At 33.6% G+C, this 26,049-nt stretch overlaps 2 protein-coding genes across 4 annotated transcripts in view; both read right to left on the reverse strand.

The window, feature by feature from the left end:
• Window positions 1–22,075, reverse strand: part of LOC111715528 (mucin-5AC) — a 27,442-nt gene extending 5,367 nt beyond the window's left edge. For 2 of the 3 annotated variants that reach the window (XM_023490863.1, XM_023490865.1), the window contains exons 1-25: window positions 21,993–22,075; window positions 21,650–21,720; window positions 20,655–20,717; window positions 19,800–20,090; window positions 17,454–17,560; window positions 17,139–17,211; window positions 16,696–16,783; window positions 15,931–15,995; window positions 14,879–14,922; window positions 14,106–14,179; window positions 13,512–13,886; window positions 12,703–12,783; window positions 11,725–12,041; window positions 11,236–11,279; window positions 10,793–10,889; window positions 10,385–10,595; window positions 10,007–10,121; window positions 9,114–9,605; window positions 8,616–8,727; window positions 7,734–7,894; window positions 6,721–6,767; window positions 6,377–6,446; window positions 5,307–5,376; window positions 3,735–3,791; window positions 3,334–3,408 (exon numbers count right to left, since the gene is read on the reverse strand). In XM_023490863.1, the coding sequence (XP_023346631.1) occupies window positions 3,334–3,408; window positions 3,735–3,791; window positions 5,307–5,376; window positions 6,377–6,446; window positions 6,721–6,767; window positions 7,734–7,894; window positions 8,616–8,727; window positions 9,114–9,605; window positions 10,007–10,121; window positions 10,385–10,595; window positions 10,793–10,889; window positions 11,236–11,279; window positions 11,725–12,041; window positions 12,703–12,783; window positions 13,512–13,886; window positions 14,106–14,179; window positions 14,879–14,922; window positions 15,931–15,995; window positions 16,696–16,783; window positions 17,139–17,211; window positions 17,454–17,560; window positions 19,800–19,841 (2,817 nt within the window). In that variant the 5' untranslated portion in view covers window positions 19,842–20,090; window positions 20,655–20,717; window positions 21,650–21,720; window positions 21,993–22,075. The remainder of the gene's footprint in view (window positions 1–3,333; window positions 3,409–3,734; window positions 3,792–5,306; window positions 5,377–6,376; window positions 6,447–6,720; window positions 6,768–7,733; window positions 7,895–8,615; window positions 8,728–9,113; window positions 9,606–10,006; window positions 10,122–10,384; window positions 10,596–10,792; window positions 10,890–11,235; window positions 11,280–11,724; window positions 12,042–12,702; window positions 12,784–13,511; window positions 13,887–14,105; window positions 14,180–14,878; window positions 14,923–15,930; window positions 15,996–16,695; window positions 16,784–17,138; window positions 17,212–17,453; window positions 17,561–19,799; window positions 20,091–20,654; window positions 20,718–21,649; window positions 21,721–21,992) is intronic. The other variant, XM_023490864.1, reaches the window with a different exon arrangement.
• A 609-nt stretch (window positions 22,076–22,684) lies between these two features.
• Window positions 22,685–26,049, reverse strand: part of LOC111715529 (E3 ubiquitin-protein ligase FANCL) — a gene marked incomplete in the record, with an annotated part of 6,550 nt that continues 3,185 nt past the window's right edge. The window contains 4 exon segments of the mRNA XM_023490866.1: window positions 22,685–22,786; window positions 23,418–23,478; window positions 23,862–23,911; window positions 24,253–24,365. Of these exon segments, the coding sequence (XP_023346634.1) occupies window positions 22,705–22,786; window positions 23,418–23,478; window positions 23,862–23,911; window positions 24,253–24,365 (306 nt within the window).

Raw genomic sequence — 26,049 nt, forward strand, 5'->3', positions numbered from 1 at the left:
GCGGACAGCTTGGCACCAATCGAAAGTTCTACTTCAATTTTGATGCGGACAGCTTGGCACCAAACGAAAGTTCTACTTCAATTTTGATGCGTACAGCTTGGCACCAATCAAAAGCTCTACTTCAATTTTGAAGCGGACAGCTTAGCACCAATCGAAAGCTCTACTTCAATTTTTACACGGACAGTTTGGCACCAATCGAAAGTTCTACTTCAATTTTTATGCGGACAGCTTGGCATCAATCGAAAGCTCTACTTCAATTTTGATGCGGACAGCTTGGCACCAATCTAAAACTCTACTTCAATTTCTACATGGACAGCTTGGTACCAATCGAAAGTTCTACTTCAATTTTTACTCGGACAGCTTGGCACCAATCGAAAGTTCTACTTCAATTTTTACGCGGACAGCTTGGCACCAATCAAAAGCTCTACTTCAATTTTGAAGCGGACAGCTTGGCACCAATCGAAAGCTCTACTTCAATTTTGAAGCGGACAGCTTGGCACCAATCGAAAGCTCTACTTCAATTTTGATGCGGACAGCTTGGCACCAATCGAAAGGTCTACTTCAATTTTTACGCGGACAGCTTGGCACCAATCGAAAGTTCTACTTCAATTTTGATGCGGACAGCTTGGCACCAATGGAAAGCTCTACTTCAATTTTGATGCGGACAGCTTAGCACCAATCTAAAGCTCTACTTCAATTTTGAAGCAGACAGCTTGGCACCAATCGAAAGCTCTACTTCAATTTTGATGCAGACAGATTGGCACCAATCGAAAGCTCTACTTCAATTTTGATGCGGACAGCTTGGCACCAATCGAAAGTTCTACTTCAATTTTTACGCGGACAGCTTGGCACCAATCGNGACCTTCAGTAATTATTTTGAATGGGGTTTTCCGATGCCCTCAGCCAAAATACGGTCCCCATTGACTCTTCTACTCTTAGATCAGGTTTTCCGAAGTCCTCAGCCAAATTCCAGTCCAATTTTGATAATGTTTCTGATCCATATACTATCCGATCAGTATGCTATGCAATCCATACAGTATCTGATCCATATGCTTTCTGATTAATATGCTACTCGATCCATACGCTATCAAGTCTATACGCTATCCAATCTTGACATAATTACCACATTTGGACCTTTGCATAAATTATTTTTAATGCGGTTTTCCGATGCCCTCAGCCAAAATACAGTCCCCACTGACTCTTCTACTCCAATTTTGATAATGTTTCTGATCCTTAATGCTATCCCTTCAGTATGCTATACAATCCATACTGTATCTGATCCATACGCTTTCTGATTCATATGTTACCCAATCCATACGCTATCCATTTCATACGCTTTCCAATCAATTAAGATAGTTACCACATTTGAACCTTTGTATTTATTATTTTTAATGCGGTTTTCCGATGCCCTCAGCCAAAACACAGTCCCTACTGACTCTTCTACTCTTTGATTAAGTTTTTCGTTGTCCTCAGCCATATTCAGATTGTATTTTTAATAATGTATCCAATCCATATGCTATACAATCCATACGCTATCTGATCCATACACTATCTAATCCATACGCTATCTGATTCATATGCTATCTGATCCATACGCTATCTGATCTATACGCTATCCGATCCATACGCTATCCAATCCTTACGCTATCTGATCCATACGCTATCCGTTCCATACGCTATCTGATCCATACGCTATCTGATCCATATATATCCGATCCATACGCTATAAAATGGCTGAGGTCCCCATTAACTTGTGCAAGGAAAGTTAATTGCAGTTGCGTATACTCTGTGTAAATATTGAAACTAGTTCTCTCTGGGCGGAATTTGTAAACAAGAATAGATGCCTCAGTGTTCGTTTAGTATCCGAGGAGGTTAAAAGCATTGAATTTTGATAATTTTGATAATTCACATAATAGTTTCCTATGACCAGAATATGTCATTGATTATTTATGTGAAAGATGGATCCCATGTCAGGTTTCGACATCCGTCTTGTGTTTACATTACCGCCCAGTGACAGTACACTGCAGTACAAAAGATGCACACACCAGTGAAATAACTTTTCTTGCATTAAATCCTTGGTTTAACTTATTAGTCTGCACGATTCATCTTTATTTTACAGTCTCGTCTTTTATTAAATCTGGTCCCTAATATTTGTGGATGGTTTTGACTCTCTAATCCCAATCTGGTCCCTAATATTTGTGGATGGTTTTGTCTCTCTCTAATCCGCGTCTGGTCCCTAATATTTGTAAATGGTTTTGTCTCTCTAATCCCAATCTGGTCCCTAATATTTGTGGATGGTTTTGTCTCTCTAATCCGTATCTGGCCCCTAATATTTGTGGATGGTTTGTCTCTCTCTAATCCGCGTCTGGTCCCTAATATTTGTAAATGGTTTTGTCTCTCTAATCCCAATCTGGTCCCTAATATTTGTGGATGGTTTTGTCTCTCTAATCCGTATCTGGCCCCTAATATTTGTGGATGGTTTTGTCTCTCTAATCCCAATCTGGTCCCTATTATTTGTGGATGGTTTTGTCTCTCTAATCCGTATCTGGCCCCTAATATTTGTGGATGGTTTTGTCTCTCTAATCCCAATCTGGTCCCTAATATTTGTGGATGGTTTTGTCTCTCTAATCCCAATCTGGTCCCTATTATTTGTGGATGGTTTTGTCTCTCTAATCCGTATCTGGCCCCTAATATTTGTGGATGGTTTTGTCTCTCTAATCCCAATCTGGTCCCTAATATTTGTGGATGGTTTTGTCTCTCTAATCCAAATCTGGTCCCTAATATTTGTGGATGGTTTTGTCTCTCTAATCCATATCTGGTCCCTAATATTTGTGGATGTTTTTGTATCTCTAATCCCTCCCGCCCCCTCAACTTAACTGAACTTTGTGGCGTCAAACGGGAGTTTTATCAACTTCTTTCCATAGCCAACGTTTGAGACTTTGATTTCTTAGAGCAACGTTGATATACGGACCCAAACTACAAGTTTTGGAGCGAATACAAACCAAAGCACAGTCCTATGGATCATGATCAACACTTCCTCATTCCAAAGCCGCTTTTCTTCAGAATCCGGACAATTAAAAATATGCAGACTTTACATAAAAAACCTTTACCATTTATAGCGCGTTGGACAAGAAAAATATCAAATCTCAATCAAATCATAAAAGTGATAATTCCCCTTTTAATTTCAATTCTTATTAAATTAATCAAAATTTTTTCCAAATGTCATAAGCTAATTCCGATTTAAAGATCTATTTTGTCAGAAGAATTTTCAATTAAATACAACCCAGCGAAGAAGTAGGGGTAAAAAAAACTTTAATTAATTAATTTATTTACCTTCACTAAAGTTTGCTCTTGTCCGTAGGCTTTGTGAATTTCATAATCTTTCCCGGTCATGTCATACTCAGTATCCTTTAAATAAAAAATTATTGAGAAAACCAAGCAATTGCAGAATCAAAATCAATAATCAACTGAATTAATGTAAATTAATTGCCAACAAACCACCATTATATTGTGTTCAGATGATTCATAATTATCAACTTTTAGATTTTTGACAAACATTAGCTATATAGCCTATTTGATTAGATCTATTATGACTAATTGGTTGATTGACTGACGGATTCTGACTGTTAAAACGATAAACTAAATGACTGACTTACTAATAGATTGATTGCTTGACTAATAATGGTCTGATTGATTTAATGACTAACTGATAAATTGATTGGTTGATTGATTACCTGTGCAAGTTTAGCTGCCGTATAGGTGGCACAGGGAAGGCTGGGGAACTTGTTCTCCTAATCATGCCATTTTTAAAATGGTTCATTCAATTTCGTAATATTTATATTGGTCATGTGTCCTTTCCGCCCAAAAGGCGTTGTAATTGTTTCACCCCTCAAGTTTTCAGCGCATTGATTACAAAGTATCAATACAATTTCTTTATTGAACAGAACTGTAGGTCGTCTTCTTAAAATCAGATCAATTGAATTGAATCTCTCCGTCATCAAATCATGTTAACGTTTCATTAAAGGGACTAAGCGTAGTTTAAATGAAAATGCTCGATTCACAACGGTACCCTTAAATGTTTTTTTCTGATAAATTACGAATTAGATATTATTGTTTTTAGTTTTGAAAACTGATTATTTTCAATAGCGGTTTCTCTACATATGTGATTTGCCAATTTCTGCTAAAGGAAAACATTTAGGTATTATCGGATTTACTTAAAAACCAAAAAAACGACAGTATTTTCCACATTGAAATTATAGGGTCACTTGAAAATAAGCTTTAAAGGGAGAGACCGTCTATCTGAAAGTGCAGTATTATTGAGAATAACTTTGAGTCATTTAATACCATTAAGACATTTTTACGGTATACAATTTTTAAATAAGAGCGTAAAGACGTTAGTATTATTTCACTAGGTGTTTCAGCCAGTAGAGGACATGTTTTTTTACAATTCTTAAATAACATTAACAAAACATGTAACAATCAAAGTTACCCCCTACCCGAAAAAAATAATGAATGTTTTTTTCTTTTTACAATTTTTAACAAAATTTGCAAAAAAAAATGAGAACAAAATATAGAACATTTTCCAAAGTTGAGATTTTTAACAATATATTTTTAAAATCTCGAAAAAAAATAAGATTTTTATGAACATATGAAATATCACAGAAATTGGAAAAATGGAAATATTAAAAAATAAAAATAAATCTCTTTTTACATCAAGCTTATTTACTCCTACATACATCAAAATTTGAATATTTACTTTGAATCTTATTAGTTAAATAGTTTGAAGCAGATTTGTTCATATTTCTTAGAACCAATCTTATCTTTTCTTTTGGCCATGTGTTGTGTGAGCGGGGGGGGGGGTAATTACCCTAAAACATGCTTCCCTACATTTTTTTCTAATGAAGAACACAACTTCTTGCCTAAACCAGGAGATGGAATTTTAAAAAATTTGAGCCGCGGTTTAAATCTGCCAAAACCCGGTTTAAATTAAGCGCCGGTTTAAATCTTCAAATATTTGATACAATTTTAACTTTAAGTAGAACTAACCATATTTATGCCGCGGCTTAAATTTAAACCGCCGCTCAAATTCTTTAAATTCGGCCACTGATTTACTAAAATGTAAAAAGAAACATATATACAGTATAGGAGGTATAAGAATTGAAATCTAACTTTAAATAACATGCAAGAGGAAACTATCTGATCCTCTCTCTATAAGTTCTTTTACGATAATAATTAAAGAAGAGAAAATGAAAATTAGTTTTGGTCCATTTATTGTCGGATCATTTATAGCTAAGGTTTAGCCCAACCTGTTGTTTCTGAGCAGGTTCCATGAGAGTGGATTCAAGATCAGCCTTCACATCCTTAGCCCTCACATTCCTGGTAGACATACATTTGTAAAACTTTACTAAATACCCCCTTGACCTGGAGGTAAGGAACTAATGCACGGAAGGTTATTTCAGAGGTGTACACATTTTTTGTACTGCAGTATACTGTCTTTGGGCGGAAAAGTAAACACAAGACGGATGTCACAGCCTGACATGTAATCCATTTTCACAAAAATAATATATGAAATATTCTGGTCATAGGAAACCATTATGTGAATTTTCAAAATTATAAAGATTAAATGCTTTTAACCGCCTCGGATATTAAACGAACACTGATGCATCTATTCTTGTTTAGAAATTCCGCCCAGAGAGAACTGGTTTAAACATGTGCGCAGAGTATACGCGACCGCAATTAACTTTCCTTGCATTAGTACCTTGGATCCAGGGGTCCAATTAATTCCATTCAATACAGCCACTAAAGTAGATTAAATGATATTAGGGGCAGAAATTATCCATGTTGTTAATGTAAACAATAGGAAGTATGATCTCAAGAAGTAGAAAAAAATCCATCAACCATCATTCCATAGAAGTCAGGGCTGAGCATCCGTCAAAATTAACCGTAAAAACAATTATTTCTTTATGTAGCAAAACTTTCTCTATAAAATGCAACCTAATCAGATTATAATCTGTAATCCAAGCTAAGAACATTGCTGTGGTTTTTAACGAGTTTCCAAATCAAAATTTGGGGTATATGTGACAAACACACAGGCAGACAGACAGACAAACATATAGACAGATAGGCAGACATAGATTTTTACTTATTGATATAGACTAACTTGGGAACCAGCTTTTACTTCCGTCGTTCACCCGCGTTTGGTCTTAATTTCCGATTTTAGCTATGTTTCTTTAAAAAAAAGTCGACCCACTTCACTGCTAGCATTTACGCGCAAATAAGATTCCCGTGGTTTTCCCGAGTCCCTAATCAAAATTATTGGCAAATCGGTCATGGAGTTCCTGAGTTAAGATCGGATATACAAACAAAATGTACTTACTGAACTAAATGAGGAACAGGATTATTCCTGATATATTCTCCAATAGGACTAGCAATAGGTCCTCCCAATCCTACAAAATATTCATTAATCAAGATTTCTTGGACGAATGAATCTCTGGGTCCGTGCAGGATAGAATATTACGATAGGATCTTCAAATTATCTTATTCACATTTATCTTCTGTGTAAAGAAGAATGTTAATGTTGGGAATAAAAAAAGCATGGAAAAAACAACAACCAAGTTTAAAATTATCATTTTTTAAGAAAATATTCTTTGTCTCTATTCATTTTCAAAGTTACGAAATTGTTAAATAAAATGTATAAACGTGAAAATTTATGATATATACCTCCTTTAAGATGCGGAATTCTTGATTTTGCGCTGCTTTGGGGAGTCCTAGGTGTTTACAATTTGATTAATAACAATTGATATATATTGTTTTTAAACCCCTATAAAAACCAGTAAAAATCAAATTTATGTTCAAGTCTGTTATCATATTAATCAGAAATGAGAGGATTTTCCTTCAGATACTCAGAGGTGTATATTTGTATGAATTTGCAGCCCCCGGTTAAGGTTTAAGGTTCAGTGCGGAGTATCAAGTTTACATTAAGTTTAGGTTTTAAACCTGGGACCCAATTTAATGATTTTGAGGGGTCGCTGAACTGTCAACCGTCGGTTCATATTTGAATCACCAATTCAAATCCTTCCAGTCTCTTAAACAATCGGTGGTTCAAATTTAAACCCAGCAGTAAGTAGGTCAGTGACGGAGCTTAAATTTTTTACATTCGGTCCCTACTTAATTGCTATTTATATAGTTTTGATAGGTTACACCACAAACACTTTCAATAACCTCCAATCTTAAAGTTTAAATATTTCATGGGAATAAAGACGCTGATCATAGTGACTATCAATACAAAGAGTGGTATGTTCGATTTACAGCGGAACCTGTTAAAAAAGAGTTTTAATAGGTAACATGTCCCATTTGTTAATATATTTAATAGGTAACATGTCCGATTTGTTAATATATTTAATAGGTAACATGTCCGATTTGTTAATATATTTAATAGGTAACATGTCCCATTTGTTAATATATTTAATAGGTAACATGTCCGATTTGTTAAGCAGATGTAAGATATCCTTGTTTAACGAACTGAAAATTTATATTTATGATTGTGGATTCTCTTTGAACGTGACTTTCGGATTTCAACTGCAGAAACGGTGAAACAGCAGATTAGAAAACAAGACGATTTCCTTTTTATTTCTCATAGGTTTAAAGGGAATCGTTGTGAATTGGACATCCCAATAAGCATTAAATGTAGAGTCAATTAATTTAATCCAGTTTTATTAATGCTGAAAACTTACTTGAACACTGGATTGTATTTGCTTGAAGGAGTACTAAATCCAGGAGTCCCTTGTCGGCCAGGACTCAGTCTTAAACCCTTGCTGGGGGTCAACTCAGGTTTAAATAGAAGACGACTGACAGGTTTCATGCTAGGAGATACAGAGGGGTTCGTAAACATCTTCTAAAATAAAAGGATTTTAAGCTACAGTCGTCTTTGTATTTATCAACACAAAGAGAAGAATTTTCACTTCAATTTTTTATTTCTACCAATCTTTTAAACAGCAGAGACAAACAAACATTTAAACAAAGAGGAGTTGTCAATTAATGGCTTCTCTGTGTTTGCTTTTACATTTGTCATTTAAGAGATGATTGTTGGGGATTAAATCATTATTAATGCAAATTTGTCTTCATTTTATTGTTATAATCACCAGCTACTGTATCCACAGACTACAGAGTTAACAATTTTAAATTCTCTTAGGTTCATGTTTGGATTATTATTCAGACCTCTGAGGCCGAATTTAAAGAATTTGAGCCGCGGTTTAAATTTAAGCCGCGGCTTAATTATGGTTGGTTTAACTTAAAATTGTATCAAATGTTTCAAGATTTAAGCCGGCGCTCAATTTAAACCGGGTTTTGGCGGATTTAAGCCGCGACTTAAATTCTTTAAATTCGGCCTCTGGGCTGGTGAAGGATATAAGAGAATTCCATAAGTTAGCATAAGTCACATAAATACATAAATCTTGACGAATATTCAGGACATCAATTTAAAAATCTATAACAGCGGTCGATTTTATTTTCTTTTTTCCCCCGACATCCTTTTTTGGGAATTTCGTTTACCTTTTCTATTATATTTTTTAGACCCCGTTTCTTTACCCCAATTCTACTAATAAAAAGAATCGTACCTGAGGGGAGGGGGGTATCCAGGGTTTAAGAGGAGATCTACACGGTTTCTGTGGGGAACATTTCTGAATACTTGAGTAGGTTGGCATCAGGTAGTTAGGCAGACCTTCTTCCCTGAATAATAATTTGGCTCAGAAAAATGTTGATTGCGGCAAAGTGTTACTGCTAGCAGTGACTTTAAAGTGACCATTCATTTATACAGGAGCGAAAAAACGCACTTCAAATCTAAGTGACAATGAGAAAGATTTGGATAAGGAATATAGGATCACTTAACAATTCTTTAAAAAAACAAATATTTGAATGGAGTAGTTTTAAAATTAATCCACAAAAACTATGTTTACTGCTGTAACCCTATGAAAGGTTTCTAATGTCAAAAATTAGCTTAAGTAGTGATGGTTAACTATGGATTTCTTTAACATTTAATATGAAATATAATATCAAAATTAATTTTAAAAGTTCAAAAAAATTAAATCAATAGTTATTCCTTAATGAACAATTACCTTTGAATGATTTCTGATTCTGAATAAGTTTGGTAATCTGAATCTGTATATAATGATGTATCTGTATCATGAACAGGTACAACGCTAACTCTGCTGGGACGGAAAACCGGTTCTGTCGTTGTGTCTGTGCAGGCGCTGTAGTTCCCAGACGTTTCAGTTTCAGCCGGCTCATCAGTCTCTGTTTCGTTATCAGTAGGATCGTTGGTGGATGTCTCGTAATAATCAGTGCTTCGTTTCTCAGTTTCTGATTCATCCCCTGGATAATCAGATTCTGCGGTAATATAATCATTATCAGAAGAGAAATCGGATTTGACCGGCCTTGAGAGAGCGCCGGATTTACCAGCGTTAAGGTCTCCAGTTTGATCCGAACGAGCTGAAGCTGTAGATTCGGTAAACCGTATTTCGACCGGATTTACCAAATTATACTCGGTCATCTTGCTGGTGTCTTGTTCCATCGAGGGTTTATTGATAGAACATGTCGGAGATACAGTACTAATGAAGCGCAAACAATCAATTAATTAACTTAGATTTGACAGAAATAATATCATTAAGAGAATCTGAAGAATCAGGATATCTTGATTAAACAAACTTACTTCGATAAAAGAAAGAAATGCAGAACGCTCCGCTCTTTCTTTCTTCAAGAACGCAATTTGTGACGAACTTAGATGAACATTTCCATGTTATTGATGTTTAAATATTAAAAAAATAATTTCTAAATAGATTTTACAGACTTTTTAATTTTTAATCATTTCATAAAAGAAGTGGTTGGTGTATTACATATTCGAAATAAATTGTGCAGTTAACACTGTGGAATGTACTGGTAAGATAAAACCTTATATTTTGATTTCAATACCCCGACCAAATAAATGTTTTATGATTGCTGGATTGATTTCCTCGAGTTGACAGATGTTTCCGAGCTAAGTGAGAAAGGAGATATAGTGCTGCCAACGGACAGCTGTTGACGGGATAGATTGCTGACAACTGACAGCTGACACGGAGACATCAGACCTGACAGCAAGGATATATATTTTTGAGACCTCTACTGTGAAAAAAATTGAATATTTGGACACCAAAAGGCAAGTTTTTTTTTCGCCCCTGTTAAATGAATTTTACTAAAAAATTCACTTATTAACCCCGAAAAGTTCTTTATTTTCCGTAAAAAATCAATTATTTTCACCAAATAAACCCAAACAAAATGTCCACCATGCGTAAACAAACATCTGAAATTTTTTTAAAATTAAGAAAATTTAAAAGAAAATATGTACCCCTACCTGACAGCGAGGAATGTCGGGGTGAGTTCAATCCTCCCAGGGAGAACTTTCGACCATACATTGATGATGCTCGGCGACTACACAAACTGTTCTCTTCTTCGTCGATCATCTGCTGTAGTCGTTTGTCGATTTCTCGTCTCTCGTCGTTGGTCAGATTGTCGATCTTGTATTTCAAGTCACACAGTTCTTTCTTTGTCATTTTCTCAACAATCTAAAATATATTTTTTTTTAAATATCATTTTTGATCTTCCTGATTATTTCTGAACCCAGTGTATCATTTAAGTCCTACCTAATCATATTCTGGTCCCAGCATATCATTATAGTCCTACCTCATCATATTCTGGTTCCAGCATATCATATAGTCCTACCTCATCATATTCTGGTCCCAGCATATCATTACAGTCCTACCTCATCATATTCTGGTCCCAGCATATCAAACATTATCTTCTCAACTTCAGTATCTTCCAACCAAGCAGGGTCAACTGTAATATCCAGAGAGGAATCCCTGGAAGTAAGCTAGTTAATAAACAATTTGTAAAAAACAATTTTTATGTTAAGCAGTTTAAGTTTTTAGATAGAATATTTTTCTCATAAAGAGGTACCATTTTTTCGAGTCTTTTAAGATTACAATAAGCTACACGCTTCAGAATCCTTCTAGAGACAGAGAAAATATAATGTCCAAAAACATGTTAAGTCAAAATAAAAGGGCTTATAGGTAATTTGTTAATCTAGATGGGTTAAAAAGCAGGAATCTCAAAAATTCATTTGAACTTAATTTTCAAAAAGATTCAGTTTAAACCTGTTTAAAACGAAAGAAAAAGAGTGTTAAGTGGAGGGAGATTATTTCTAACCTTTTTGGACTTCCAGATTGAACTTCAGGATCATCAACATGTTCCTAAAATATATCCATTTAAATTGACGCGCTAACCTCATTTTAATGAGGAAGGGGGGGGGGAAGGAGTTGAAAACTGGTAACAGCTGTTTATTAGATATTAAAAAAGAAGTTTTAGATAAAATCCCCACCCCACTGTTCAGATACAAGTTATAAGGGTGTATTGATAAATATCACACAGTGCAGTAAATGTAGGAGGGCCATTGCAATTAAACAAACCCTTTTCATAATAAATTGACGGAAACAAATAGGATTTGGAAAAAATGCATCAAAAGGGTGAAAAACTTATTTAATTTTTCATGATCCCACCCAAAATATATAACCCTGCACTCAAAATATATAACCCTGCACTCAAAATATATAACCCTGCACTCAAAATATATAACCCTGCACCCAAAATATATAACCCTGCACCCAAAATATATAACTCTGCACTCAAAATTATTACCTGTGACTCTTTCGAGTGATTTCCTGATCCCATCTTAAACTCAGGATCTTCTGAAAGTGATGGCGTAACCAGTATAATGGTTGGAGCTTCAGGTGTTACTGTTTTACTAGGCTTTGAATCATCTTGATCCATTACAACCCCTTCCTCTAAATTCTGAACAGGGAGTAGTTCAATATCTTCCTTAGGTTCAGTAGTAGTTTCTTTGATAGAATCAGAAACTGAATCAGAATGGATTGTGTTTTCCAGATCAGCTGGTTCAACAGTTAGATTAGATTTATGAAGAGGAGAATCAGCTTCAGAAGGTTCAGATACAGATCCTTCACAAACTTACCATGTCAAGGTACAAATTTGTGTTTTTAGTGAGGCGTTAGTTCATAATTTTTCAAGTATAATTATAATTTACCCGATTATGATAAGATTTATTAAAGATTTATTGCATTATTTCAACTTCCCTGTAGTACAAAAGATGAATTGTCCAGTCGTACGTATACGACGTGGAGCAATCAAAGATAGATTGAAAAGTAGTAAGAACCACAGAACAAAAAACAGAAAGAATAAGTTTTATATCTTTTTAATAAAAATATGTACTCTAGGGTTACACTAAAACTAAAAAACTAAAACTAATTAACCACAGAATAGGTTTGGCACTGCGGCTGGTGTTGTAAATCGTTTTTTATCGTTTAAAAAAAAACAATAAAACTTCCAAAAATTCAAAACTGCATTTTGATAAAGTTTGCTTTTACTAAACTTGCGATATCTTTATCCTTAAATAAAATTTAAAAACCACATGAAAATGTTCATTTTTTTATCGCTTTTGGGTCGATCTTTTTTTTTGTATGTATCTAATGGCGTGATAAAAGTTTTACATCATAAGAAACGAAAAAGTAAATAAATAAACACAAAAACTGCCAAAAAAACGAAGCAACTAAAGGCTAGGAAATGTATTGAGTGATGCTAAGCAGGGACATGATAGTTTGCCTATATATCCAAGTGTGAAGGAGCTGGTAGTAGTTGTATCTCCTGTATCCATACTAACACGGGTAAACACACTGTCATCTCCTTCAATTCAATATCTTCAGTAAGATTAAAATTTAGAAAGAAGAACTTAAAAAACTCGTTAGTCAGTTATTCCTGGGACCCGTTTTTTTTAAATATTAACAACAAGCATCTATAAAGTTTGTACATGTATTGATTTAGAAGTAATTCACTGGTGCCAAGCAGAATGCAGGTTAAAAAAGCGAGAAAAAATTGAAAGATATGCAGCAGTGCTTAGGATCCGGATCTGTTGGATCTGCAAGATTTTAGCTTCCTGGATCCGGATACGGATCCGCAATAATATGCAGATCCACGGATCCGGATCCAAGGTGCAAAAATAAACCAAAACACTGAAACAAAAAAAATTTACTCTCAAAACCCAAATCTGAACTACTGAAAAAAGAGAGAGTATAAAAGTTTCCTGATTTCTGCATGCCTCATCAAGTTAGCATAAAAATAAGCGAAAAAAATAAGACGAAAAATTTGAAGTTTCTGTGAAATAACCTGGATCCATTTTTTTCCAGTGCGGATCCAGAATCCGGATCCGGATCTGCATCAAAATTGAATGGATCCTTAGCACTGATATGCAGGTAATTTTGTGTTGTACCTGAGTGGATTTGCATTTTCAAAGTAGAACTCAAATCATTGAAATAAATATTTTCGAAATAGAGGAGCCCCATATTTGCAACAAGACTAGGGGCTGGTTTTCTAAAAAAGCGCAATGGGGTCTGTAGTAACTGAATATAGTATTCCTATGGTTAGCTGAGAAAGATCACTTGAAATATGTTGATCATATTCTCCAGGGATCGGATGACGATCTGTGCTTCCAGCTGAATACATACAATCTCCAACTAGTGAACCAATGCTTCCAAGTACAAAGTTATTAGTCGAGAACCCAGGCGCGGTAGCAATGCTTCCCAAAGCAAAGCTATCAGTGGTAGAACATGTTGGAGCAGGTCTCTCGGTGGTAGAACATGTTGAAGCAGGTCTCTCGGTGGTAGAACATGTTGGAGCAGGTCTCTCGGTGGTAGAACATGTTGGAGCAGGTCTCTCGGTGGTAGAACATGATGGAGCAGGGGTTGTATTCATAGGTTTACTATGGAATTCTATTTCTCCCTCATTACTCTCTAGACAAACTCATTTGACTTCAATTCTGAACTTACTTTGATAATATATAAGAGAAATATCCTTTTAATACTTAAAAAAACAAACATTTTATACTTCAATACTTTCAATAACTCTTTAGTAACTCATCCTTTTTACAAACATTTTTAAAATTCATGTATTGTACTAAAGAATACGATTTTTGCAACAAAATCAAACTTTTTGAATCTACTAAAACTAACCTTTACGATTAACGTAGACTTGATCTAGTTTAGAAGCAGAGGGTAAAGAACAAAGTGGAGATCTACCAGACCGTCTAAACAATATTTAAGCTAGTTTATCTCAACGATAATACATAATTATCAGTCATTTCTTACTCTTAAAAAATTTTCTCTTCAATAAACAACAAAAAATTCATTTTGCGGATTTACAATTTTTTTTTCGTACATTTTCAAAATTTTACGACATTCAAAAATGTTTGGGGGAATTTTTTTGTAAATCTATGCATTAATAAACCTTCCCTGTGGTCATGATGTGAGGTCGTACACAAAATTTGGGCCCGATCGGTTCAGCCCTTTTGACGTTTATTGGAAAAAAAACGAACACCAAAACAAGCAAAGCATATCTATAAAAGACATATTTTTATCCTTTTCCTTCCAGTTTGTGTTTTCTTTTATGTTGACTTCATATTTTGTTATCAATTTATTGCTTTATTATTAAAGATTCATATCTGTGTTCACTGTTTAGTGCTTATGATAGGCCAACCTCCTGATGAAGGTAGTGTTGTGATTGATTTAAAATGTAGATTTTAAAATAATTAATTGTGAAACCCATAATAATTGACTAAAACTATGCATTCTTAACAAAAAAGAAAAATATCGCAACTTTTTAAAGACACCCTCTATGGAACAAAAGACTACCCCCCCCCCCCAGAACCCAATTTTTCCTTCATCAGGATGTTTAGTGGTTAAGGTAAAAGGGGTGGGCATTTTGGGGGTAAGGACTTGTTTCTAACCTGAAGTTTCTTCCAGTCACAAACTCTCCAGGATTGAGATTCTCCTGAGGGAATTATATAATAAATATTAATTATTAAAGGGAGTGACCGGCTATGTAAGGTAGTTGAACTGAGTACGCAGTGTTGTGGAAAACTTCTTTCGGATTCATTTGAGCCATATTAAACTTTTTAAAGATCTGTAAATCCTGAATTGGAGCGTAAATTCGACGTTTAAAACTCCTACTTAGGGGGTGGATACGTTTTCAGAATTAGTTTTTTTTTAAATTATTAAATAACGACAACGAAAAATAAAGTAAAAATAATACAGTAATCTAATTGATGGTAAGGAACATATTTCTCAAAAGAAATTTGTCAATAAATCACTGCTAAAATTGATTATTTTGATTATTATATTGAATTTCTAATTTTCTTTGAATCTATTCGCAGATTTCTTCAAATTCTTCAAATGTCGTCTTTTCAATAATAATTCTAGAAAATCTGCAGAAACTTTGTGAAAAATGAGAAACCAGAATAATGAGATAATAGAAACTAATAATTGAACAAGATTACTTATTTTCGTTGAAAAGATTAATTTTTATTTTCTCAACATGTTCCTATACATGACGTCTGTAGTTTATAGAAGAACTTTTTTACATTTTATGTCGTCGTTATTTAATAATTTAAAAAAACTAATTCTGAAAACGTATCCACCCCCAAAGTAGGAGTTTTGAACATCGAATTTGCGCTCAAACTCAGGATTTACAAATCTTTTAAAAGTTTAATATGTCTCAAATGAATCCGAAAGAAGCTTTCCACAACACTGTATACTCAGTTCAACTACCTTAAATAGCCGGTCACTCCCTTTAATAAAGACAAAATATATATAAAAAATAATAACGAAATTAAAACAATAGATCAAAAATAATATATACTGCTGATGCTTCACCCTGTCAATTTTTACAATTATTAAAACAGTTCAGATTTAGCGACAAAAACATTTACTTTGCAAACATATTCTTTAAAATTTGAATCATTAGAAGATAATTGCATTTTTACAAAATTCCTAGTTTAACCTTTTCTGTATGCTGTGAAGTATTGATTAGATCAACCCCCTCCTCTTCATCCTCTTCATCATTGTCTAAATAAAGTTTATTTCAGAGACTGAAGTAAACCTCCAGTGATTAAGTAGCACGCCTCATCCAGAAAAGAATAATAAAAACTGTTTAATTTCATTTATTGTTTCTCTGCACAATGAAATGAAATGAAATAAAAAGAAATGAAATGAAAATTGAAATCGAAATCGAAATCGAAATCGAAATCGAAATCGAAATCGAAATCGAAATCGAAATCGAAATTGAAATTGAAATTGAAATTGAAATTGAAATTGAAATTGAAATTGAAATTGAAATTGAAATTGAAATTGAAATTGAAATTGAAATTGAAATTGAAATTGAAATTGAAATTGAAATTGAAATTGAAATTGAAATTGAAATTGAAATTGAAATTGAAATTGAAATGAAATGAAATTCAAATGAAATTCAAATGAAATTCAAATGAAATTCAAATGAAATTCAAATGAAATGAAATGAAATGAAATGAAATGAAATGAAATGAAATGAAATGAGACTTTTTCAGGATATCCTCGACTATATAAATAATCTCGAAAAGACTACAAATTCTTGATGACACAATCACCAGATTATTTGCCAGCTCTTCGTTATTATTATTATTATTAAAGGACAACCCATCATTCAATGAAATAGGGGGTCGGCGCTCCTAGCGGCCGAAAAGTATCCATGGGCTGACCGAACTGGTCACAGAAATCAGAATAATACTACCTTCGTCCTCCTCTACTATAGAATGTTCTGCAGTGTAGAGAGATGATCTATTGGAAGAATTGCTACCCAGGGAACCAAGAGAGGAAAACTAGATTAATTGGTTTTTTATGTCAACAATGTTTTAAAAAAATTTTTCACGATAAACGTTTCTGAACTCAGTGTTTCAAGACGAATATTTAAAATCCATCTTGATTTATGACCAAAAAAATTTCTGACTGTTAGTGATTTAATGTTTAAATGTGGCGGCTATGAAAGTCGTCTTTCATTTGAAGAACCTTTCGCGGCAAGGATGAAGGAAGTGGGAGTTTTCAGATAGCCACAAGATATATTTATTCATATTAACTTTGTAACTTTAAAAATCAAATATAGTTAGTCGTAAGTAAATACTCGTATTATTGCTATCCGCCAAATAAATAAACTAAATAAATATAAAGACCCAGTTCCTGAGGTTTTGATTTTAAAACTTCATATGATCTTCTTCTTTCTGTGTCACTTATAGTTCTTCTCTTATTATACCTGAAAAAGTACATTCAGAAATTGTTATAATTTTCTTAATAAATCGATGTTAAAATCGATAAGTTCTTTTTTTATCATTATATTGAATTTCTTCAAATGTCGTCTTTTTAATAAAAATTCCATGAAATCTACAGAAAGGCTTGTAAACAGTGACTCAAAAAGACTTCACTAAGCTTTGAAAAGGGAAGAGGGAGAAGAGGAAGTATGGGGAAATTCAGAAAAGTCAGGATAACAATACTTACTTTGAACCATGTCCCAGCATCTCCTTCTCAGAAATTGTTCCAAAAAATACTTCATCCTCCGAATCATCCTGGGCCACCGAGTCAACTAGGTCGGGGGTACTAGGCACCTGGACAACACACACTTTTAAGGGACTGTTCTAAGGAATTGATTCTTTGCCACAAATTTAAATTGTCTGATCCTTATATCGTTGCAACCTCATGGTGTAAACCTTAGATATTTGAAATATATTATATGTGAAGGGCACAAAATCAATTTCTTTAAAGTAACGCTATTAAGATAGTTTAACAGGTACCATTGTGATTCGGGCACTGTCCTATTTAAATATGGAATTGCTTGATGTTATGTGTACAGTCCCTTTAAGGTATTTTTATTATCTGACTTATGTTTACAATGTCCTGGAAATGTCTAGGAGAAAACTAAGCTGAGTTTGCATATTTCTCATAGAATATGATAATCTTATGAGGAAAAAAAAAGTAATAATGGAAATTCTTAAACGAGATGAAATAATCTTGATGTATTCTTTAACGAAGGCCGCAGGCCTGAGTTAAAGAATGCATCAAGATTATTTCATCGAGTTTAAGAATTCCATTGTTACATTTTTATCATCATAAGATTATTATTATATCATATTTGTGAGGTTCCATGGGCACATACCCAAAAAATTATATCAAAAAATAATTCTGGTGAAATCCAGACTATTTCAAGTTGGAACAGTTCACATTGGTTGCAAATAAGTTGTATGCTCTTGTTCTGACTATCACTATTTTCTAATGTTAATATGTTAAAAAAAAAAACATTTTAAAAGTAAAAATTGGTGCTGAATTTGAAAGTAATGCATGTGGTGTGATTGTTTCCTTAGTTTAGTTTGTTTGTTAAGAAATTTCTAGTGACTTTGCTCGTTTTTTCAAGTTGATACTACATTTAGATACAGCATGTTTAATGTGCCCTGAGTTTTTTTTAGATGGGAAGAAGGTATAGTAAAGGGTTGTCTTTATCTACTGAACAAAATCGTGTCTTCATTTATAGAAGAAATCATTTTCTGGATATTAGATCCTAAATCTTCCAAAAAGAGGAGATAAAAGCAGGTTATCTAGTAAGAATCAGTTCGACATGAACTGATGAAGATCTTTGTCTTTTATTCATGAAGCAAGATTTACTGGTTTGTTTTCATTGCTATGGAGTGCTAAGACTCCATTAAAAGTTGTGACACTAATATTTCAATGATAAGTTTTTATATTTTTTGGTTTTGATTGTGGTTTCACTTCACCATCTCGAACTATGTGAGATATGGTGACTCAGACTGAAAATCTCTGACCATACTATGTTAAGTATGCAGAGATTTGCAAAATCTCACCAAACTTGGTTTGAAATGAAGATGAACTAAAAAAAAATAATAAAGTAGGCAGTCGGGCATCATGCTTTGAGACTCGGCAGTTTGATGAAAGTGTCTAATGTAAGGCTAAAGGCATCGTCCATATTTTTGGAAATGGTCAGAAAATGTTAATTTCCACTCTTCTGTCAGGACTAGGGTTGAGATTCAAATTGATATTTCTGAATTAAGGTATATCAATACTTCAAAAACAAAAAGTAAGTGAGCATGAAAAGGTAAGTGAGCATGTTTTCATATAAAAGAAAAAGGTAAGTGAGTATGTTGTTTTAAAGTTAAAAAGGTAAGTTTGCATGTATTAATGTAAAAGAAAAAAGGTGAGTTTGCCCTGTGCATGTTGTCAGTACAAAATAATTAAGTTAATATCAATATTGATCTATACTGAAAAGATCAATATAAGGAGCGTGTAAGAATGAATAATCTTCAACTAGTGTAAGAATTTCCATTCTTTAATGCTTGGAGCTTGTAAGAATATTCATTCTTTCACGCTCTGACCATGTAATAATTTCCATTCTTACACGGTCTGAGCGTTAAAGAATGAAAATTCTACACCTACAGTGCAAGAATAAACATTCTTAAACGCTAGGAAGCGAACAATATTAAAATTGTTCCTCCTGAACCGTGTAATAATGGGAATTCTTACACGATAGGTTTACTACTATGAAACCGAACAGATATGATATAATATTCAATACACTTTAAATACCTTTCCTGGCATCATTGCTTGATTTTTTTTAAGGGAAAAATTGCCAGTTTTTATGGATTTATTCATATATTTTTATTTGAAAAGAGACTCGAGTCCAATTTTTTTGTTCCCNTCCATCTTCAGAATTAGTATCAAGAAAAGGAGGAAAAATACTCATCCCAAAAGGTGTCTTGTCATGCGTAATAAATGGCTAAACTAAGACACCGTGAATTGTCTGCCTGATTATTTTTGATATTTATAGAAATTGTTTACCTCACACACAGTATCCTCAAGCAGTGCTATCGTACTGTCCATTTTTCTGAAATAGTATTTTAAAAATAATGATACATTTTAATTTTAGAATTTTAGAATCATTATTAAATATACATTTTCATTAAACCTCAGAGTTTAAATAAATATTTGTAAAGCAACAACTTGAGTTATTGATTTTTCTTCTTAAGCAACGGTCAATTGAGCTTAGTCAATCTGCGTCATTTTGGTATGTGAACCGAAATAGGGGATTTACAGTACGGACAGGAACCGAAGGCAGTCTCCAGAGTCGTTCTAAAATTAAAATTTTGTTTATAACTCTGTCACCAGTGCTTAGGATCCATTCAAATTTGATGCGGATTAGGATCCTGGATCCGCACTGGAAAAAATATTTCCGGATCCGGATCGAGATAATGAACATTTTGTTAAGATTTACTGAATTTTTTAACAAAGCAGAATTGTCAAATTATTTGTGTTCTTTTTTTTCGCTTATTTTTTTGATGAACCATTCAACAGGAAATTTTTTTAACCTCTCTTTTTTCAACACTTCAGATTTGGGTTTTGAGAATAAAAAAGGTTTTTTTTCCGCATTTTTTGATTGATATTTTGCCCCTTGGATCCGGAGATCCGCTTATTTTTGCAGATCCTGCTCCAGGAAGCTAAAATCTTGCGGATCCAACGCATCCGGATCCTAAGCAATGTCTGTCACAAAATAAAATTCTTCTGTGACAAAGTCACTCTGTCATTCTCTTACTCTATCACTCTGTGTCCCACTGTAACTCTGTAACTCTGTCAATCTGTCAATCTGTCACTTTGTCACACAGTCATTCTTTCCTTATCCATCTATCTAAAGATTACCTAGTTTCTGGCAGAGCTTTTAACCATTCATAAATACAGGACTGATGAAAACATGCAGAGCACCTGAGATAAACCTTTGTTAACTCTGATAAGTTCATCAATCAAAATTTAGGCAAATCTGTTCAGGTAAATGTGTACTAGGAAACGACAGGCAAATGCCATAAATTATTAATTTACACATTGATGATTGTTGATATACTATACACTAGCTTAGGAACCCAACGTTCCCCAGGGTTCTCAAAGTTACTCCCACCGTTTACCCCCCCTTAGTCGTAATTTACGATTTTAGCTATTTTTCCCTAAAAAACTAAAACTCAACTTAGAATCTCAAAGAACAATCCCGTTATGATCAGACAGACAAACAGAGATTAGTACTTTATATACAGACTAACCTGGAAACCCAGCTTTACCTTGGAAACAAATTTTTCTTGATAAGAGTCAACCTATTCAACTAAGAACTTTTAAGCCTGGCTAAAACATTCTCGTGGTTCTCACGAGTTCCTCAATCAGTATTTATGGCCAATCGGTAAAGGAGTTCTTGAGTTGGTATCAGACATACAAACAGACAGACAAACAGAGACTGCTTCTTTATAGACTAATTTAAAAACCCAAATTTGCCTTGAAACAATTTTTTCTTACTACGAGTCAAACTGTTCAACTACGAACTTTTAAGCCTAGCTTAAGACATTCCCGTGGTTCTCCCGAGTTCCACACTTAAAACTTAAGTGAAATCAGTCGAGGGGTTCTTGAGTTATGATCGGACATACAAAATTCCCTTGGTTCTCCCGAACTCCACAATACAAACTTTAAGAAAACCGGTCGAGGGGTTCTTGAGTTATGATCAGACATACAACATTCCCGTGGTTCTCCCGAGTTCCACAATAAAAGCTTAAGTTAAATCAGTCGAGGGGTTCTTGAGTTATGATCGAACATACAAAAAGACAAACAGAGATTAACACATGCATCGCAGCTTTGCGTAATAAATAAACTCCTACCTCTCTGTTTTACAGAGTATAGATGGAATACTTCCCTCTAAATTATAACAATAGCAGATCCAACAATCAATCTAGAAATAAATATAAAAACAAAAATAAAAGTAATCACCATTTAACTTGGTTCAAACTTAATTCAGTTTGAATAATAATAAACACTGAATCTAATTGTAACAAGCCCCCAAAAACACTTTTTTTCCAAGAAAATCCAGGAAATTAAAATAAAAGAGAAAAAAAATATTAAGAGATTATATTTTTGTGCTTTACCTATTGAACCTATATCGATAATAAAAGTTATTCCACATAATAATTAAGTGAAGAAAATTACGTAGAACTAAACCTTTACCTTTAATTCCTCCCTGGCCACACTTATTCGAGATGGGAACTCAATATTAAGAATTCGTTCTAAAAACATAGAATAACTTATTAAAATTTACAAATCAAATCAAACTCAACCCAAATTAAAATTTACTCATTTGGTTAACAAAGATATGAAGGACCGTGGTGTATTTTTCTTAAACTTGGAAATACGAGATAAAAAAAGAAAGGATTGACCAAACCAAACCAAACCAACCCAAACAATCTAACCCAACCCAACCCAGTATGATCCAACCCAATATGATCCAACCCAATATGATCCAACCCAATATGAACTTCAGTCACTTCCTTCTTCCCCAGAACACCAGATAATTAAGATTTTGTTAAATATATTATATTTAAAAATTAAAATGAGTCATTATCAAAACAGGGGAAAATATCTTAGAAATCAACCATTGCTTTTAAATTGTTGGCGCTCTCCGCCACATATGGCTGAACTTCACTGTGATTAAAAGGTTGTAATCTCTCACTCAAAAATAGATGAGAGTTTGCCATTTACTTCTTGAAATCTAAACCTAAAAACGTTGCTGAACAGTTCTCAAATAAACATGTTAAGGGCTTCAAAAAAGCATAAGAGAGTTAGAGCGAAAAAATCAAAGCCCAAAGCGTTGCGACACTTTAAAGTTGACCCTGTCTTCAAAATTGATGCAACTTCTAATAATATACTGAATCTATGTGATTTACTTAATTTGTGGAAGTTGTGTTGGATCAGTTGGTTCTATTTCAATCTGAAGGGATATGGAAGATCCGACAGCTATTCGTCTAAAAGTGAGATTAATCTATCAATAAATCAACCAATTAATCAATTAATCGTGTAATTAGTAGCCTGCTAACGTTCTTGCGATCTTTAAAGTAGTCAGGTTTATTCAATTTTTTTCTTTTTGCCAAGATACCCCTGCAGTATGAAAAATTTAGCAAAATTACATTTTATTAACTCCTAAAAACTTAAATCTGTTTAGTTATCAACCCTGAATGTTGTAAAGGGATGTATTCTTGAGAATTCAGATTGGACAGCGTTTATGAAACATAAAAACATTAAAAATGATTCATTCAAGACCCCCTTATAATTTTGATATTACAAAAAAAATGTATGCGAAACTTTTTGGATTATCTAAAATGATAAAGAAAATCATTAAAAGCAAATATTATTTTAAAAAATAAATGGTCAACTCTTTATGCTTAATGTAAATAAAAGCTTATACATTTGTTCAGGGGTATATATTTTGAAAAATTACCTTCCCGAGGAGGGGTGGAGGGGGTAAAGATCGTAAAATAACTTAGGGAAAAAATTAAAAGTTGGAATAGGGGAAGAGAAATGTCTAACATTAAAAAAGTGGGGGGGGGGAAATGATTTAAAAAATAAATTTACACCCCTTTATTTGTTTGAACTTACCTGTATAGATTTAAAGGTGTTGGTGGATCAGGGTCCAGCACCCAGCATACACGGTCTACTTCTAAACATTAGAAATTACGGGACTGCTCACAAAGTTTTTAGTGACCGCCCGTTTGAAAAGCTACATGCAAGCAGTATATTCTAAACCCAACGTCTAAGCAAAAAGAACAAGGATGTTTTTCTTATCTATTTGAAATAGCCATTTAGTGAGTGACCAGCGTATTTAAGCAGCAGAAACGATGAATTAAATTGACAGAATTTATATCTTTACAACTACATTTTCATCATAAATCCTCAGATAAATGTTTGAAGGGTACCGTTGTGAATCAGTCATGCCACATACAATACAAGCAAGAAAATAAAAAATACCCCAAAATGGCGCCTGGAGAATGATTTCATTTAAATAAAATCTAAATCAAAAATTGACAATGTTTAATTCCTTACCTTCTAATACTTCCCACGCCGGAACATAAGCTTCTACACTTTTAATCCAACTAAACAAAAACAGTTTTTAATAACAGTGACACAACGATACCATTAAAAGCTTGACCGTACAAAGATTTCAACTACAGAAACAAGACAAGCTTTGTCTCTAGTCAAGAATGATGGAGATATTTATGTTCTTATAAAAGTGACTTACGAATTACAACTACAGAAACACGAAGTAATTATCAGAAATAAACAATTTCAAGATAAAAAAACATCAATATTTTCCACATTGATCAGACAACGGGTCACTTGAACTTACGTCATCCATTTAGGCATTAAACCAATAAAGAGGAAAATATGAATACATTAATTAAATATCAATCAATCAATCAAATTTAAAATTAACCTTTTATAAATATCCTTAAACGAGGAGGATTTGATCGGAGCTGAATCCTCTGGTAGATCAGATATAGTACTAGGAGTCTCATCAGGATAGTCTGGAGGAACTAACACATCCAACTAGAATTATCAGTGGTCCTAAGATAGTCTGGAGGAACTAACACAGCCAACTAGAATTATCAGATATAATGCTAGAAGTGGTCCTAAGATAGTCTGGAGGAATTAACACATCTAACTAGAATTATCAGATTTACTATTAAGGGTCTCATCATCAAGGTAGTCTGGAGGAACTAACACATCAAACTAGCTAGAATTATTAAGACATTATTAAGCAAAAATAGCCAGTTTCGTTCAAATGCAAAATTTGCGGATTTTTTGTTAAACAAATTGGAGGAAATGAGGATTATCCCCAAAAATTTAGCGCTCCACGCAAACATAACATTTAATTTCTTTTGAATTCTTTTTTCCACAGAAAACCTACACCCATGTTTTAAGGTTTGTTTTTGAAGCTTTTTTTGCAAGGGCAATTTATGAGGAAGTACATCTTTTACCATATTAAGGGTAAAAAAAAAGTCGGTCTAAATTTCAATTGGTCCTCCATTTACAGAGAAGCAGCTACTAACAATAAGCAAACTTTGCCGTAAAAAAGGATCCGCCTCTCTCGGATACAAGGGGTAAAATAACTTACCAAGCCTTCTACGAAAATGTTTCTTCTCAAATAAACAAATCATAGAGAAATTATCAAAAATCTTTATAATCTCTGTATCAAACTTCTGCAAGAAAACAAGACAATGCAGTGAGGGGAAAATAAGAATATTTTCAAGGAATGGATGAAGGGAAAATAAGAATATTTTCAAGGAATGGATGGGGGGAAAATAAGAAAATTTTCAAGGAATGGATGGGGGGGAAATAAGAATATTTTCAAGGAATGGATGAAGGGAAATAAGAATATTTTCAAGGAATGGATGGGGAGAAAAAAGGAATATTTTCAAGGAATGGATTGGGGGAAAATAAGAATATTTTCAAGGAATGGATTGGGGGAAAATAAGAATATTTTCAAGGAATGGATTGGGGGAAAATAAGAATATTTTCAAGGAATGGATGGGGGAAAATAAGAATATTATCAAGGAATGGATGGGGGGAAAATAAGAATATTTTCAAGGAATGGATGGGGTGAAAATAAGAATATTTTCAAGGAATGGATGGGGGGAAAATAAGAGGAATGGATGGGGGAAAATAAGAATATTATCAAGGAATGGATGGGGGGAAAATAAGAATATTTTCAAGGAATGGATGGGGTGAAAATAAGAATATTTTCAAGGAATGGATGGGGGGAAAATAAGAATATTTTCAAGGAATGGATAAGGGGAAATAAGAATATTTTCAAGGAATGGATGGAGGGAAAATAAGAATATGTTCAAGGAATGGATTGGGGGAAAATAAGAATATTTATAAGGAATGTATGTGGGAAAATAAGAATATTTTCAAGGAATGGATGGGGGAAAATAAGAATATTTTCAAGGAATGGATGGGGGGAAAATAAGAATATTTTCATTGAATGGATGAGGGGAAATAAGAATATTTTCAAGAAATGGATGGGGGGAAAATAAGAATATTTTCAAGGAATGGATGGGGGGAAAATAAGAATATTTTCAAGGAATAGATGGGGGGAAAATAAGAATATTTTCAAGAAATGGATTGGGGGAAAATAAGAATATTTTCAAGGAATGGATGGGGGAAAATAAGAATATTTTCAAGGAATGGATGGGGGGAAAATAAGAATATTTTCAAGGAATGGATGGGG

The sequence above is a fragment of the Eurytemora carolleeae genome, unplaced genomic scaffold (genome assembly GCF_000591075.1).
Source record: "Eurytemora carolleeae unplaced genomic scaffold, Eaff_2.0 scaffold1782, whole genome shotgun sequence".
In the NCBI taxonomy this organism is placed as follows: Eukaryota; Metazoa; Arthropoda; class Copepoda; order Calanoida; family Temoridae; genus Eurytemora; species Eurytemora carolleeae.